At 44.2% G+C, this 17,008-nt stretch overlaps 1 protein-coding gene and 1 pseudogene across 1 annotated transcript; both read left to right on the forward strand.

The window, feature by feature from the left end:
• Positions 1-15,004: 15,004 nt before the first annotated feature.
• On the forward strand, positions 15,005-15,736 carry LOC142165199 (uncharacterized; the record flags this gene model as incomplete). Its single annotated transcript, XM_075223807.1, has 1 exon — positions 15,005-15,736. A coding segment is annotated over one exon (732 nt), but the record flags the coding sequence as incomplete, so codon positions are not given.
• A 292-nt stretch (positions 15,737-16,028) lies between these two features.
• LOC142165200 (uncharacterized) lies at positions 16,029-16,771 on the forward strand (annotated as a pseudogene).
• The last annotated feature ends 237 nt before the right edge of the window (positions 16,772-17,008 follow it).

Genomic DNA, 17,008 nt, shown 5'->3' on the forward strand with positions numbered 1-17,008 from the left:
TGATGTGTCTAGGGGTGAAGTCTCGCCAGCCTATCTCGCCTGGCATGATAAGAAGAACATTGCAGAGCGGCCGACCAAACGGCCTCACCTCCAAGATTTTGTTGGGTCATCATAAGAACAATGGGGCTGGCTCGCAAAGGAGGAAGGTTACCGGGTTGAAATCGGGAAGCTAAAACGGCAAGTTGAAAGGCTTGTATTCGAAAACAACGTGCAAGTCGCCCAGGAGCAGGCTGAAAAAAACAAGCTAGCCCAAGAGAACCAGACCCTGAAGGCCCGCCTTCGCCAAGCCAGTAAGAATAACATTGACCGACAGAAGCATCGCTCCGACGAAAGATTGATAGCAAGTTTGAGAAATCAGGTCATCCAAGGCCAAGAAGAATTAGAACAATCAGAAGCTTGCATCGCAAGGATGAAGGTCAAATGGGCAAAATGCACAATGGCCCGGAGGCAGCGTCTGCAACAGGTCATAAGGGATTATGAAATGAGCATCGGGATATTAAGGGAAACGAACTCCACTCTACATGATCGGATCATCAAACAAGCACGAGATGCCCAGGCCGACAGAAGACATTGTTACGATGCAATGGCCTGCATGGAAAGACAAATGGAGTTGTTCCAGGATCGACTTGCCGACAATGCTCAGGCACTGGGATTGAAGAACCGACAAATCAGGCAATTGTTCATTGAAAGGGACAACATTCGAGGAAGGATTGACGAAATTGGGCATTACATCTACATGAAATGCCTAGCATGTGAGCGAACACCTCGGAAGACCCTCCTTGTTTCCATCATGGGCTGCGTCCACCGGATTATGAACGAGTTGAAGAGCTTGCAAATAGACCTTACACCTAGGGCCGCGAAAGGGCCGAAAGATGCCTCGTGGGCCCCTAAGTTGAAAAATTAGTCTTTGATCGAGTCCTGTTTATTTGGCTTTGTTGCTTTCCCATATGTTGTTTTCTTTTCGTTTAGTCAAACCAAGTTAAAAATTGTGGAGTCTGTACTGTTGCTATTCTTGTTTGAAGTAATGTGTAATAGCAAATTTTGATAATGAAATTAAGTGACTCCAAAAGAATTTCTATGTGTCTTTACTTTATGGCAGAACTACGCCTGGTCTGATTCGCGCGGGGACATGATACATAGGCAATCCCGATAAGATTCGACCACTTTTAATAAAGAAAGAATAAAATAAAATACATGGTTTCCCAAATACTCTAAAGGACAAATGAGCAAACCGGGATGACGTATGTTGTTTGAAGCAAAGCATGTAGAAACGGTTAACTTCCTAGGAGCATTGCATCCTCTATGTGTCGTGATCAAATCTGTTAAACTCTAAATCTAACAAAGTTTGGTGTTGTCTGATTCAAGACAGTTAGTTGTTAAAGAATTCTGGCAACACACTCTTACCAAACCAGATCCAAAGGACCAGTAGTAACAAGCATGACTACTTCAGAGAATAGTAATGAGGAAGAAAGGCCGATGAGCCAGTTGTTAAAAGAGGCGATGGAAAAGATTGAAAGGATGGGACTAGAGATGAATGCAATGTAGCTGGCTCTAGCCAAAGCACAAAAGAGCCCTGAGCCACTGGGGCACATGCCGGAATACCCTCACTCCGGCCCTTCAACAAGCCTCCCGAATCCCCGTTATCATCAAGAAAGAAGCCCTCATGATTCCCAAGCCCCACCACTCCATCAACCTCTCCCAACACCCAATATTCCCACCTTTGTGGGACCTACATCAGCCCCCTTGCAAAGAACGACCAGTGAGCCATTATTTCAGGCTCACGATACGCAATACTATCCCCCTGAGCCTACATTCCATGCCCCCGAACCACATGCTTACAATCCACACTTGTAGGTACCGGCAGAGATTGAAAAGCCGGTTAAAGCCCCTGAACAGGATGAGGTATTGAGAAAGTTCAAAAGCCTGGAGCAGTCCTTCAGGAACCTGCACGGTTTGAGCAACCAGGTCAGCGTAGCGTACAAAGATCTATGCCCTTTCCCAGACGTCCAACTCCCGGCTGGGTTCAAGATGCCTAAGTTTGATTTATATGAAGGGCACGGTGATCCCATGGCACATTTGCGGGGATTCTGTAGCAAAATGAGAGGGGCAGGCGGCAAGGATGAGCTGCTAATAGCTTATTTCGGCCAAAGTCTGAGAGGGTCTGCACTAGAATGGTATACCAGGCAGGATTCCAGTAGGTGGTATACTTGGGATGATCTAGCGCAGGCTTTCGCAGGTCATTTCCAGTACAATCTCGAGATAGTCCCTGACCGTCTCACATTATTAAGAACTGGGAAGAAACTCGGGGAAAGTTTTCGCGAGTTCGGGTTCCGCTGGAGAGAGCAAGCGGCCAGAGTCGATCCTCCCATGAGAGAGGGAGAGATGGTGGACTATTTCTTACAAACATTGGATCCAACCTACTTTGGTCACTTGGTGACAACGGTTGGAAAATCCTTCAACGAGGTGGTCAAGATAGGGGTCATGATAGAAGAGGGTCTGAGGTCTGACAAAATCTTGAACTACTCGGCATTCAAGGCCACGACCCAGGCTATTCAGAGAGGCACAGGAGGTGCGCTGAGAAGAAAGAAAGAAGAGGTTGCCACGATCGAGGCAGGCAGTTGGTCCAGGGCTGGCAAGCCACACTACAACCAACCCAGACCTCACAGGCCAAACTACCCATACAACCCACCACAACATTTCTATCCACTTCGAGAACCACATTGCTCCGTACACAGGGCCCAGGCATACACTCAGCCTCCGGTTCGCTCGCAATGGCGCGCGCCGACTCCCCAGAACATATATGCACCACCACAAAACACCTATCCTCCACCGAGGGCGTATAGAAACCATCCAGGGGCAGGCTTTTGGGGAAATCCAGATGCTAGGAATGACAGGTTGCGGAAACAGAGAACTTTCACGGAGTTGGGAGAAACCTACACCGCTTTGTTCCACAAACTGAGGCAATTGGGTTTGGTTAGTCCTGTCCAGACTCGAGAACCAAATCCCCCACCCCAGAATTTGGATCGATCAATAAGTTGTGAATACTGCTCAGGGATGCTCGGGCATGATACCGAAAAGTGTTGGAAATTGAGGCATGCCATACAGGATCTTATTGACACCAATAAGATCGAGGTCTAGACACCGGAGGCTCCTAACATCAACCAGAACCCACTGCCAGCGCACCTCGAGACTCACATGATTGAGTTGATGTATGAGGGAGGAGAGTTGAGAAAACCCTCACAAACAGTGATGATGATCCAGGCCGCCCCGAAAGAAGCTTCAACCAGCGGGGGAACGAGGGTACAGTCACAAGGAGAAGGCGTCAAGCCAATAGTGATATTGGGAAAGAGCCCGTCCGCCATAACGAGCAAACCCGAGCCAAACAAGTTGGTAATATCAGGGATTCCGCCCACACCTGCAGTTGTGTTGAAAGGGGTATATAAAGAACTGGTCACCATAAAGCCTGTAGTCCAGCTGCCGATGATTGATAGCAAGGCTGTGCCTTGGAAATATGAAAAGGCGGTGGTGATGTACAAGGGAAAACAGGTGGAAGAAGTTAGTTGTGAAGCGCAAGGGCTGACTCGATCAGGTCGATGTTTTGCTCCGGTGGAGTTAAGGAGAACCAACCCAGCTGCAACCAAGAAACCTGTGTCTGAAGAAGAGGCTGAAGAGTTCCTGAGGAAGATGAAAGTGCAGGACTACTCCGTGGTCGAACAGCTGAGAAAAACACCGGCCCAGATCTCGCTGCTGTCATTACTGATCCATTCTGAGGAGCATCGCTGGGCTTTGATGAAGATATTGAACGAAGCTCATGTACCCAACGAGATTTCTGTAAACCACCTGGAAACCATTGCCAACAAGATTTTCGAGGTGAACAGGGTGACATTCTCAGATGATGATCTGCCGGTGGAAGGTACGGAGCATAATAAAGCTCTATACCTAGCTGTCAAATGTGAAGACTCGGTAGTTACTCGGGTATTGGTGGATAACGGTTCAAGTGCCAATATCTGCCCATTATCCACTCTAAACCAGTTAAAGATAGATCACGGAAGAATCCGCAAGAATAGCATCTGCGTCCGAGGATTCGACGGAAATGGAACAGCCACTGTAGGGGATGTTGTACTTGAATTGACCATCGGTCCAGTCCTGTTCACCATGGAGTTCCAGGTGCTAGATGCCACAGTATCTTATAACCTTCTGTTAGGACGACCATGGATTCATGCAGCCAAAGCAGTGCCCTCCACCCTACATCAGATGGTGAAGTTCGAGTGGGAAAGGCAAGAGGTCGTGCTACACGGCGAGGACACAGCGTGCACCATGGGTGGCGCCATTGTACCTTTCATAGAGACCGATGATGACAAAGGTCCTTGGGTCTACCAGATTTTCGATACAGTGTCGGCAAACAAAATTTCTGAAGGAGAAATCATCCCGCACCCTAGGGTAGCTGCCGCGACAGTCATGATGGTCTCGGAAATGCTGGGTAATGGATTTGTGCCGGGAAAAGGCCTGGGAGTCGAGCTTCAGGGGATTGTCCAACCTGTCACCCTGCCTAAAAATCTAGAAACTTTCGGATTGGGGTTCAAACCAACCGCAGCAGATAGGAAGCAAGCGCGAAAAATGAAGAAGAGGGTCTGGTTTCTGCCCAAACCGGTGCCACGTCTCTCAAGGTCCTTTGTCAGAGCCAGTGCCAAGGGGTCGCTAGTCCCGAAGATCCTAGGACCATTGATTGGTATGGATGGGGACCTGAATCAGAGTTTCGAGAGGCTATTCGCTGATGTCAGTATGGTAGAAGCTGGAGAAGGTTCCAGCAAAACAGAGATACAGTTTGTGGGGCCTGAGGCCAAAACCAACAATTGGACAGTTACTCCTCTTCCTGTCCGAGGGAGTCTTGGTAGTAGGCTTTGATTTATGTTTTGTTTGTTTTGTTTTGATCGGATTATTCCAGGGTGTAATCCAAATTTTACTTTTGTTTTGTAAAAGTGTGAACCCTTTTATCCCGCAAGTTTAATAAAGTTCTCTTCTTTTGCCCATTTTAATTTTGTTTTGTTCTTTTTCTTTCTGAACAGTTCTCTTTTTACTGGTTCTAATGATATGGCATGCACAGCGGATCGTCGACCTAGTCTAATAAATCAATCTGAATCCGACTTAATGACACAAGAGGTCGTTTGCGACGATGAATCTGAATATGACGAAGATAAAGCCTTCGAAGAGATAAACCGAGAACTGCGCCAATTTGAAGAAAAACCCAAACCTAACCTAAATGACACTGAGGCTGTGAATCTAGGGGACGCTGATAATGTCCGAGAAACCAAAATCAGCATCCATATTGAGCCGAATGTCAGGGAAGAATTGATCAAAACCCTCATGGAATTCAAAGATGTTTTTGCATGGTCATATGATGATATGCCAGGATTAAGCACCAATTTAGTGGTTCACAAATTGCCCACTGACCTGGCATACCCTCCGGTCAAGCAAAAGCTAAGGAAATTTAAAACAGAAATGAGTGTAAAGATCAAAGAAGAGGTGATTAAGCAGTTGCAGGCGAAGGTCATTCGGGTCACTCGATATACCGAGTGGTTGGCCAATGTGGTACCAGTTCCAAAGAAGGACGGGAAAATCAGGGTGTGCGTCGACTACCGCAACCTCAACAAAGCCAGTCCTAAGGACAACTTTCCATTACCCAACATCCATATCTTGATCGATAATTGCGCTGGGCGCGATATCGGATCATTTGTGGATTGCTATGCGGGTTATCATCAGATCCTAATGGACGAAGAAGATGCGGAAAAGACAGCATTTATCACGCCATAGGGAACTTACTGCTATCGAGTAATGCCGTTCGAACTAAAGAATGCCGGGGCAACGTACATGCGAGCAATGACTGCTGTGTTTCACGACATGATACACAAAGAAATTGAGGTGTACGTCGATGATGTGATCATAAAGTCTTGGCGTTAGGAAGACCATGTAGCAGACCTAAGGAGATTCTTCCAAAGACTCCGAAGGTATGATATCAAGCTTAACCCGGCCAAATGAGCATTTGGGGTTCCATCAGGAAAGTTGTTAGGATTCATCGTCAGTCGACAGGGAATTGAGTTAGACCCATCCAAAGTCAAATCCATCCGAGATTTGCCACCGCCAAAGAACAAAACAGAGGTAATGAGCTTGCTGAGTAGACTCAATTACATCAGCAGGTTCATCGCTCAACTCACAGCAACTTGTGAGCCCATATTTCGGCTGCTGAGAAAGGATGCTGCGGTAAGTTGGACGGCAGAGTGTCAAGAGGCCTTCGACCAAATCAAAGCGTATCTGTCTAATCCACCCGTATTGGTCCCACCTAAGCCAGGGAAGCCCTTAATTCTTTATCTGACGGTCCTGGAAAATTCATTTGGTTGTGTACTGGGGCAACATGATGACACAGGAAGGAAGGAGCAGGCCATCTACTATCTTAGCAAGAAATTCACAGTACATGAGGTCAAGTACACTCAACTCGAGAAAACATGTTGCGCCCTAACTTGGGTAGCTCAGAAGTTGAAGCACTACCTGTCTTCGTATACTACTTATCTCATATCCCGTTTGGACCCATTGAGGTATATCTTTCAGAAACCTATGCCCACAGGGAGGTTGGCAAAGTGGCAAATTCTGCTCACAGAGTTCGATATCATCTATGTGACAAGGACAGCCATGAAAGCCCAAGCACTGGCCGACCATCTGGCAGAGAATCCCGTTGATGAAAAATACGAGCCCTTAAGAACGTATTTTCCCGACGAAGAGGTAATGCATACAAATGAGCTGGAGTTACCCAAAGAACCAGGTTGGAAGCTTTTCTTCGATGGAGCTGCAAATGCGAAAGGGGTTGGAATAGGAGCAGTACTCATTTCTGAAACAGGACGCCATTATCCTGTTACGGCTCAACTACGCTTCTATTGCACCAATAATATGGCCGAGTATGAAGCTTGCATTTTGGGTCTGCGATTGGCTGCGGACATGGATGTCCAAGACGTCTTGGTCTTGGGAGACTCGGACCTCTTGGTGCATCAGATTCAGGGTGAATAGGAAACGCGGGATCTAAAGCTCATACCATATCGACAATGCTTGCATGATCTGAGCAAGCGATTTCGATCAGTGAAGTTCAAACATATCCCGAGAGTTCATAACGAAGTTGCAGATGCATTGGCCACCTTAGCATCAATGTTGCACCACCCGGACAAAATGTATGTTGATCCTCTGTACATCCAGGTCCGTGATCAGCACGCTTATTGCAACGCCGTAGAAGAAGAAGCAGATGACGAACCCTGGTTTCATGATATCAAGGAATACCTCAGAATGAGGATATATCCAGAACAGGCCACTAGAGACCAAAAAAGAGCCCTTCGGCGTTTGTCGAATGGTTTCTTCCTCAGCGGAGGAGTGTTGTACAAAAGAACCCCGGATTTGGTATTGTTGAGATGCATAGATGCCTGTCAAGCCACGACGGTTATGGCAGAGGTACATGCTGGAGTTTGTGGGCCACACATGAGCGGATATGTATTGGCAAGGACGATCCTTCGAACAGGGTGTTATTGGCTCACCATGGAACACGACTGTATCACTTTCGTGAGGAAATGCCATCAGTGCCAGATACATGGAGATCTGATTCATTCTCCGCCAACAGAGTTACACGCGATGTCAGCACCCTGGCCGTTTGTGGCATGGGGCATGGACGTCATTGGACCTATCGAGCCAGCAACATCCAACGGTCATAGGTTCATTCTAGTAACTATTGACTACTTCACCAAATGGGTTGAGGCTAACACCTTCAAGTCGGTAACTAAAAAGGCAGTGGTGGATTTTGTGCACTCCCATATCATCTGCAGATTTGGGATCCCAAAAGTGATCATCACGGATAACGGTGCGAATCTTAATAGTAGCCTGATGAGAGAGGTATGCCAACAATTCAAGATTACACACCGCAATTCCACCCCATATCGTCCCAAGGCGAATGGAGCGGTCGAAGAAGCCAATAAGAACATCAAGAAAATACTGCGAAAGATGGTGGAAGGATCTAGACAATGGCATGAGAGATTACCCTTTGCTTTGTTGGGTTACCGCACTACCGTCCGAACCTCCGTAGGTGCAACTCCTTATTTGTTGGTGTACGGAACTGAGGCTGTAATACTAGCGGAGGTCGAAATTCCATCCCTCCGGATTGTCGCTGAAGCCGAGATTGATGATGATGAATGGGTCAAAGCTCGATTGGAACAGTTAAGTTTGATAGACGAGAAAAGATTGGCAGCAGTGTGCCATGGTCAGCTGTATCAGAAGAGAATGGCGAGAACATATAATAAGAAGGTACGCCACAGGAAGTTTGAAGTAGGGCAGCAGGTGCTAAAGAGAATCCTCCCGCATCAGGTTGAGGCAAAAGGCAAGTTCGCCCCAAATTGGCAAGGGCCTTATATTGTGACCAGAATGTTGTCCAACGGTGCTTTGTGTTTGACAGATATCGAGGGGAGATGTGTCGACATAGCTATCAATTATGATGCAGTCAAGAGATATTATGCATAATTTCTTTAATTATGGCAATTTTTGGTTCGTTTGTTTGTATTTGGTATTTATTGGATAATGAGATGACGAAGGCAATTCTTTCTTCTATCCAAACACTTTTAACCCTTGCTTCCCCCTTTTTGAGACTTAAGTTATTCTTTCATACCCCTCTTTTGGAATCACTAATGGAAAAGATATGAAAGAAAGAAAAGAAAAATCTTTAAAGGAAAATGAAAAAAGAAGGAAAAAAAAAAGAAAGAAGAAGAAGATAAAAACCACAAACATTGGGAACTACGTTCGACCTGATTCCTCAAAGAGGATACGTAGGCGCCTCACGGCTCGGTCATAGTGTGCATCATAGTGTATATAGGATGCATAGTTTACATAAATACGCATAATAAGGCACAGTGTACATAACGCACATGGCTCAACATAGAGTAAAAAGTAGAATCCCCCAAGTAAGAAAACTGGGGCAGAGGCTATGTTTTAAAATTCCAACAAAGGTTTGATTCCAAAAGTTGTAGCAGATCACCCGTCGAAATTATTTCATTTTGATAAGCCTTTCTTCTAGCCCTCACACCAAGACCAACATCGACGTCCAAAAGACCTCCCGATCAATATCCAAGAGATGCCAAGTCAGGCAAATAAAGCCGAGAATAATACACCGATCCCCAGCAAAGAAGAGGATCATAAGACTGGGAGTGAACTGGTGGTCAAAGGAATCTCCAGAAGAGAGGGTCGCATCGACAACACCCCGATTCCTCGACGAAGAAATAAAATGAGAGAGTCTTATTGGTGAAAACCTTCCCAGGCACCGAAAGGCGACGTAAGATGAGAGATATAAAATGAGAGAGTCTTATTGGTGAAAACCTTCACAGGCACCATAAGGCGCCGGGAGCTGAGAGAAAAGAGAGAGTCTCATTAGTGAAAACCCTTCGAAGGGCACTATGAGGCAACAAGACAGATCAACAAAAGCATCCACATTCGCAAAGAAATGGACACTCATTTATCCCCGGCAAGTCAGATCATCGGGCAAGTCGATTGATACAACTAGACTGGGTCGGAAATCTATGGTGCACATCATGATCACGGGGACCAGTCATGTCGTCCAGATAAGTTCTCCCGAATTTCTTTTCCCACCAAGTATTGGTTCAGAAATATTTTCTCCTTTTTCTATCTTTTTATTTCTCTTTCTAAAAATTTCTCTTGAAAAGGATTTTTCAAAGCTTACTACTAGAGACCAAGGGGGATTCATCTGATGCAGGATAACCCCAGCAGTCCTAAAGGATAGCCCCAGGCAATGCAATGTAGTGCCCTGCAATTTTGGAGGAAGTAAACTCCTAAAGAGAGTGGTTTCGGGAGTAAAAGCAGACTCCCACAGCATGTACTGTAAAGAGAAAGCAGAAAAGAGGATAAATTGAAAACCAATCCCCACCAGGCCGGAAACCCCCAGCAAGCAACTTTGTCCACCAACCAGTTATGGGGGCACAGAGCAAGAAAAGGGAAAAAGAGGAAAAATCATCCACCGGAAAGGCACCTCCTCCCACCATGGTTAAAACTAACTCAATCCTTTTTGTCTGCTGCAGGAAAACAAAGGATTGATGATGGCAGCAGGAAGCGATGCCAGGGAAATCACCAAAATCGGGGCAGAAAGTTTTCTGCCGATTGTCAAAAATTTTCTCCGAAGAACGAGGAAACAATTTTAATACTTTTCAGCTCTAGGTCGCCCACCAGTAAAATGCGGGAATACTTTAAGTTCTAGGTCGCCCACCAGTAAAATGCGGGAATACTTTAAGTTCTAGGTCGCCCACCAGTAAAATACGGGAATACTTTTAAGTTCTAGGTCATCCACCAGTAAAATGCGGGAATACTTTAAGTTCTAGGTCGCCCACCAGTAAAATGTGGGAATACTTTTAAGCTCTAGGTCGCCCACCAGTAAAATGCGGGAATACTTTAAGTTCTAGGTCGCCCACCAGTAAAATGCGGGAATACTTTTAAGTTCTAGGTCGCCCACCAGTAAAATGCGGGAATACATTTAAGTTCTAGGTCACCCACCAGTAAAATGCGGGAATACATTTAAGTTCTAGGTCGCCCACCAGTAAAATGCGGGAATACTTTTAAGTTTTCTGCCGATTGTCGAAAATTTTCTCGGAAGAACGGGGAAACAATTTCGAATACATTTAAGTTCTAGGTCGCCCACCAGTAAAATGCGGGAATACTTTAAGTTCTAGGTCGCCCACCAGTAAAATGCGGGAATACTTTTAAGTTCTAGGTCGCCCACCAGTAAAATGCGGGAATACATTTAAGCTCTAGGTCGCCCACCAATAAAATACGGGAATACTTTAAGTTCTAGGTCGCCCACCAGTAAAATGCGGGAATACTTTTAAGTTCTAGGTCGCCCACCAGTAAAATGCGGGAATACTTTAAGCTCTAGGTCGCCCACCAGTAAAATGCGGGAATACTTTAAGTTCTAGGTCGCTCACCAGTAAAATGCGGGAATACTTTTAAGTTCTAGGTCGCCCACCAGTAAAATGAGGGAATACTTTAAGCTCTAGGTCGCCCTGGAGAACAAGGACAAAGGAAGGAAGAAATCAGGCGTTCACCTGGAGAACAAGGATAAATAAAAGAAATAGAAATCAGGCGCCCACCTGGAGAATAAGGGAATACAATTGAAGTATTGAAGTCAAAAGCCCGCTCATATGAGAAAGGAGCACACTTAGAATCAATAAAGCAGAGGAATACAACAGGAATCCCTAGCAGGAAGCAATAAAAATCCCCAGCACCGGGAAGCAGAAGGCTACAACAAAAAATCCCCAGCATTCACAAAAGGCTGGTCACAAAAAAAAAATAACAAGAAAAAAAGAGAGAAAAAAAAATGAATCCAAAGTACGGAAGTGGAGAACATATGTGGTCTGCTCAAGAACTAGCGCCTACAACTAGCAAGTATCAAGGTTCAAATCCAAAGTCTGTATGAAGCACCATTCAAGACTCAAGACCAAGTTTCAGAAGACTTAAAGATAGGAATCCTTGTAACTAGTAGCTGATAGGCTTAGTTAGTCTTTTTCAGTTTTCATTTTTGTTGTAATGACAGGACCGCGGACCGGAACCTCAACGGAACGGCACCTCGATCGGCTCTCCACCTCGGTACACTCTACCATCTCTCTCATTTCCGAACTACACGTGGCCTGATTCCTGTATAACCAAGGATATGTAGGCAGCTCAGATACCAGGGCTCGGTCACATTCCCTTCCTTTCCTTAGTGTAGTCCGTCCAAGTAATGGTCGGGTCAAAAATATGTCTAGTCGTTCTTTGTCGGAAAACTCTTCGTGTTTCCAGTCAAAGAGGGGCAGCTGTAGACACCGGATTTTTGACCCTCCCCGAGAATTTTCACATTTTTAGCGTGGATATGTGAAATTGGGTCTAATATAGCCATTTTGACTATTTTTACCATATTTCGTTGCAAAAGGAAAAAATTACAAAAAAATATATATAAATTTTAGTTTATGTATTTCTCATAAACTTGAAAAAATACAAAATTGTACTTTATTTCGGTACTTTACATAATTTCGAAAATTACCAAGAAAATATAGTTCTATTAATGTTTTGTAGTCATTTTAAATTTTGAAAAATACAAAAATGTTACTTTATATTCTATCTTTATTTAAAAACGAAAATTACAAAAAACATAGTTTTATTAATATTTCATAGCTATTTTAATCTTGAAAAATATTAAAAAAAGATATAGTTTTGTTTAAATATTAGTCTTATTTTGGTAGTTATTTTGCTTACATAGGATTAGTCGAACAACGTCGTGTTCTTAATCGGGTCCGGGCAAAAGAATAATATTCGGGTTCAAACTACCCGTTGTTAGGCCTAATTTTCGGACCTAGCCCATAATAATCCGAGTCCACCACACATGAGGGGACACACGTGGGGAACACGGACGGAATCCCATACACGGGGAACCCCACCACGCGTGGGGAACACAAGCCTCGAAAATGGGCATTAATACACGGACAAGGATTTTGAAGAGGAGGACTTTTGAAAATTTTGAGAGGATTGGCACTGTTCCTCCATCTTCTTCCTAAAAGGAGAAGAACAAAAACGATAAAAACCCTACTCCAAAACCTTCACGCCTTCACGTCCGAAACAGCAAACAAAAACCACCATCGTCTTCCTCCTTATCTCAGGACCGAAAAGCCTAAGCAAAACCCTATCGTCCCCCACCGTGAAACCACCATAAACAGACCACTCATCCTCCTCCTAGCTCCGTCAAACCATTTGCCGGCGAACCTCCATTAAAGCCGTCGAGCAGCAGCTGTTGCTGCTGCGTCGTTGCTGTCCGTCGACCACATCCAAACACCAAGCAAAACCAGTCGCGACGCCCCCCTCACGTCCGAACGACCATCGCCTTCTTCCTCCATTAAATCCAACGAACACTGCTGCTTCGTCTTCGTCGTCACTGCCCCCACTCCCCCAACGCCATAACCACCGCCTGAAACCTGCGACCACCTCCAGTCGCACCTCCCACCGTCGCCTTCCCCGTCGCCTACAACCACCGGCTGTCCTCTATTACTGTTTTATCGACCATCACCAAACCACCCTTCCAGCTTCCCCATAACCCCTGCTGCTCGTCGTTCAGCCCCATCGACCACTGCCCAAACGACCCTCCAATCTCCACAGCTGCTCACCCACATCCGAACCCACCAACAACCACCCTTGCCTAGCTCCCTCTCCGTCCCACGTCCACCATCGCCCAGCTCCCTCCATCTCGTCACCTTCCCCATCGCCCAAAACCACCTGAAGAGAAAGATCCTATCGACTTCTTCTTCAACTGCCCAAACGACCCCCTCCTGCTGCAGCTTCACGTACCAGGTGTTGCGCCGGAAAAATACAGCAGCAACCAAACAATCCTTGGTTGTTGACAGTTGTGGATCCGAGCTTTCTATTTCCATCGAGGTCGTCTTTGGTTCATCGAGGTCCGGTACGTCGAGGTGTTTGTCCGAGGTTCCGTCGTTTTTCTTCGTTCAGAGAGGTCCGGTTTGAGTCCCGTCGGGGTCGTGTTTGTCGTCCCGAGTTTGCCGAGGTTCAAAGGTTAGTAAACCTCAAGTATTAGATAAGGAAATGTTACGTTAAATGTTCGAAGATGCAATATAGAAATTGGTATGATAATTTTCTGCTTATATTTTCATCGTATGCATTTTTGCTCATTTTGCGTTACGCGATTCTTATTTATCCGATGTCATTTAATTAAGTTGGACTAGTTGTTCTATGACACAAGTTTGACGTTAATCTGTTCGTCCTTTCCTTTGCTTAGGTCATTCGGACAAAATTATTATTAGTACATGCTCTTACTACTCCCGAAACACTCATTCACTAGACTCATTTTATTAAATTTTGACAAGTTATGAGATTTTAGTTGTAAAGAAGTCGTAAGGTTTAGTATTGTTAAAGGCGTAAAAATGGCATCATTTTAAAAATATAAAAAATTTAAAAAAAATAAAATGAGACGAGCCTCGCCAAATAAAAGGGACAAATTGCGGGGCCCTCACAAAATATATGTATTAAATACTTAGATTCCGGGACGGGCCGTTTAGCAAATTTCACGGCCCTACCCCAAAATAATAATGCGCTAGTTGCTTTAGGCGCGCCTTTAATAATGTTATCTCCCTAAACTCGGGTGCACATTTATGTGACCCAAATCCAAATCTCAACGGGATCGAAATACGTCTCTAATCACGGGCACATTGATTGTGGCGTGGCCCGAGATGCATTTCCATGACGTTGCGAATTCTTTTTTTTTAAAAAATAATAAATGAGACGAGCCTCGACAAACAAAAAATGCAAATTGTGGGGCCCTCAGTGAATACTTGTTTTAAATTTACTTAGAATTCAGGAGGGCCGCTTAGCGAATTTCGTGGCCTTCCCAAAATAATAACACGATAGTCTCTTTAGGCGCATGTTTAATAATCTACATTCTTAAACTTGGATGTGCATTTCATGCAACCCAGATCCAAATCCCAAAACATCAAATAAAATATGTTTCGGATTGTGGGTGCATTTCATGTGACGCAGTCCGAAGACATGTCTTAAGCGATGTTCACATTCTTTTAAAAATAATAATAATAATAAAGTGGTAAAAAGTTAAAATTGGCACATTGGTTCATAATTGTGTTTAAAATCAGATAAATAAGCCGAATATGACAGTTGAGCGACCGTGCTAGAACCACGGAACCCGGGAATGCCTAACACCTTCTCCCGGGTTAACAGAATTCCTTATCCGGATTTCTGGTACGCAAACTGTAATATGGAGTCATTCTTTTCCTCGATTCAGGATTAAAATAGGTGACTTGGGACACCCTAAATCTCCCAAGTGGCGACTCTGAAATAAATAAACCAATCCCGTTTTGATTGTCCTTTAATTGGAAAAAACTCCCTTGCGCCCCCTCGGGTGCGTAAAAAGGAGGTGTGACACTTATTTCACATTCTCACTCTATTAGCTATTCGCTTCTCGCCATTTCTTCCCACCTTCTCCGCCACCGCCCTCCACCGCATCACTACCGTGCACAACCTCATTCTCTGCCTCCTCTCTCTCATCATGGCCGTCGACTGCAGCCTCTCCGTCATTCATCGAATGCCACGTCATGATTGGAAATTGATAGTCTGCTTCCCTGCCAATCATACTCTTCCACGTGGACCTTTGTTCTTCTGGGCTAAATTCTTTTACCTTTCCAAAATTCTTGAATTCATAGACACCCTTTTGACCATCCTCAGTAATTCTCGATCACGAAGGCTCACGTTCCTCCACATGTACCACCATGCTACGGTGGCTGTTATCTGTTACCTCACTCTTTCTAGTGCGAATTCACAGTCGATGATCCATGTTGGGGCGATTACAAATTCTTCGGTTCATGTTATAATGTACGCTTATTACTTCCTTTGTGCAATGGGAAAGAGGCCACGGTGGAAGAGGTTGGTCACAAACTGCCAAATTTTTCAATTCATCCTTAACTTCCTATGTGCAGTGGTAACAATGTATTATCACCTCACAACTGAGATTGGGTGCTCTGGGGTTGGAACTTTGTGCTTTAATATGACCTTTAATACCTCACTTTTGCTACTTTTTCTTGACTTTCGTTCCAAGAACTATACCAACAACATGATCATCAAAGACCGTGCTGATAACCAAAAAAATACGTTTATTAGTTTCTAGTTAGCCTCCCTTTTCCGTTGCTTTTATATAGTACTTGGTTTAGTTCGTTTCTATATGCTTATGCAATACTTACATCATTACATCTGTATTTTAGTAAAATTAGGGGCTGTTTGGTTTACATACTATCTATGATGAGATTAGATATTGATATGCTGTAAATAATAATGTAAGAATTCTTATGCAGATATTGCTTACTTTAAGATTTTTTTTAATTTTTAATTACTTTAAACCAGGGTACTGTATCTTTTGTTAAAAAAAAAAGATATTACTTTTATCTCGTTATTGTTAATACATGCATATATCCTTATTTCACATTCTCACTCTATTAGCTCTTCGCTTCTCGCCATTTCTTCCCACCTTCTCCGCCACCGCCCTCCACCGCATCACTAGCGTGCACAGCCTCATTCTCTGCCTCCTCTCTCTCATCATGGGCGTCGACTGCAGCCTCTCCGTCATTCATCAAATGCCACATCATGATTGGAAATGGATAGTCTGCTTCCCTGCCAATCATACTCTTCCACGTGGACCTTTGTTCTTCTGGCTAAATTCTTTTACCTTTCCAAGATTCTTGAATTCATAGACACCCTTTAGATCATCCTCAGTAATTCTCGATCACGAAGGCTCACGTTCCTCCACGTGTACCACCATGCTACGGTGCCTGTTATCTGTTACCTCACTCTTTCTAGTGCGAATTCACAGTCGATGATCCATGTTGGGGTGATTACAAATTCTTCGGTTCATGTTATAATGTACGCTTATTACTTCCTTTGTGCAATGGGAAAGAGGCCACGGTGGAAGAGGTTGGTCACAAACTGCCAAATTTTTCAATTCATCCTTAACTTCCTATGTGCAGTGGCAACAATGTATTATCACCTCACAACTGAGATTGGGTGCTCTGGGGTTGGAACTTTGTGCTTTAATATGACCTTTAATACCTCACTTTTGCTACTTTTTCTTGACTTTCGTTCCAAGAACTATACCAACAACATGATCATCAAAGACCGTGCTGATAACCAAAAAAAATACGTTTATTAGTTTCTAGCTAGCCTCCCTTTTCCGTTGCTTTTATATAGTACTTGGTTTAGTTCGTTTCTATATGCTTATGCAATACTTACATCATTACATTTGTATTTTAGTAAAATTAGGGGCTGTTTGGTTTACATACTATCTATGATGAGATTAGATATTGATATGCCGTAAATAATAATGTAAGAATTCTTATGCAGATATTGCTTACTTTAAGATTTTTTTTAATTTTTAATTACTTTAAAC

Source organism: Nicotiana tabacum, chromosome 10, assembly GCF_000715075.1.
Source record: "Nicotiana tabacum cultivar K326 chromosome 10, ASM71507v2, whole genome shotgun sequence".
In the NCBI taxonomy this organism is placed as follows: Eukaryota; Viridiplantae; Streptophyta; class Magnoliopsida; order Solanales; family Solanaceae; genus Nicotiana; species Nicotiana tabacum.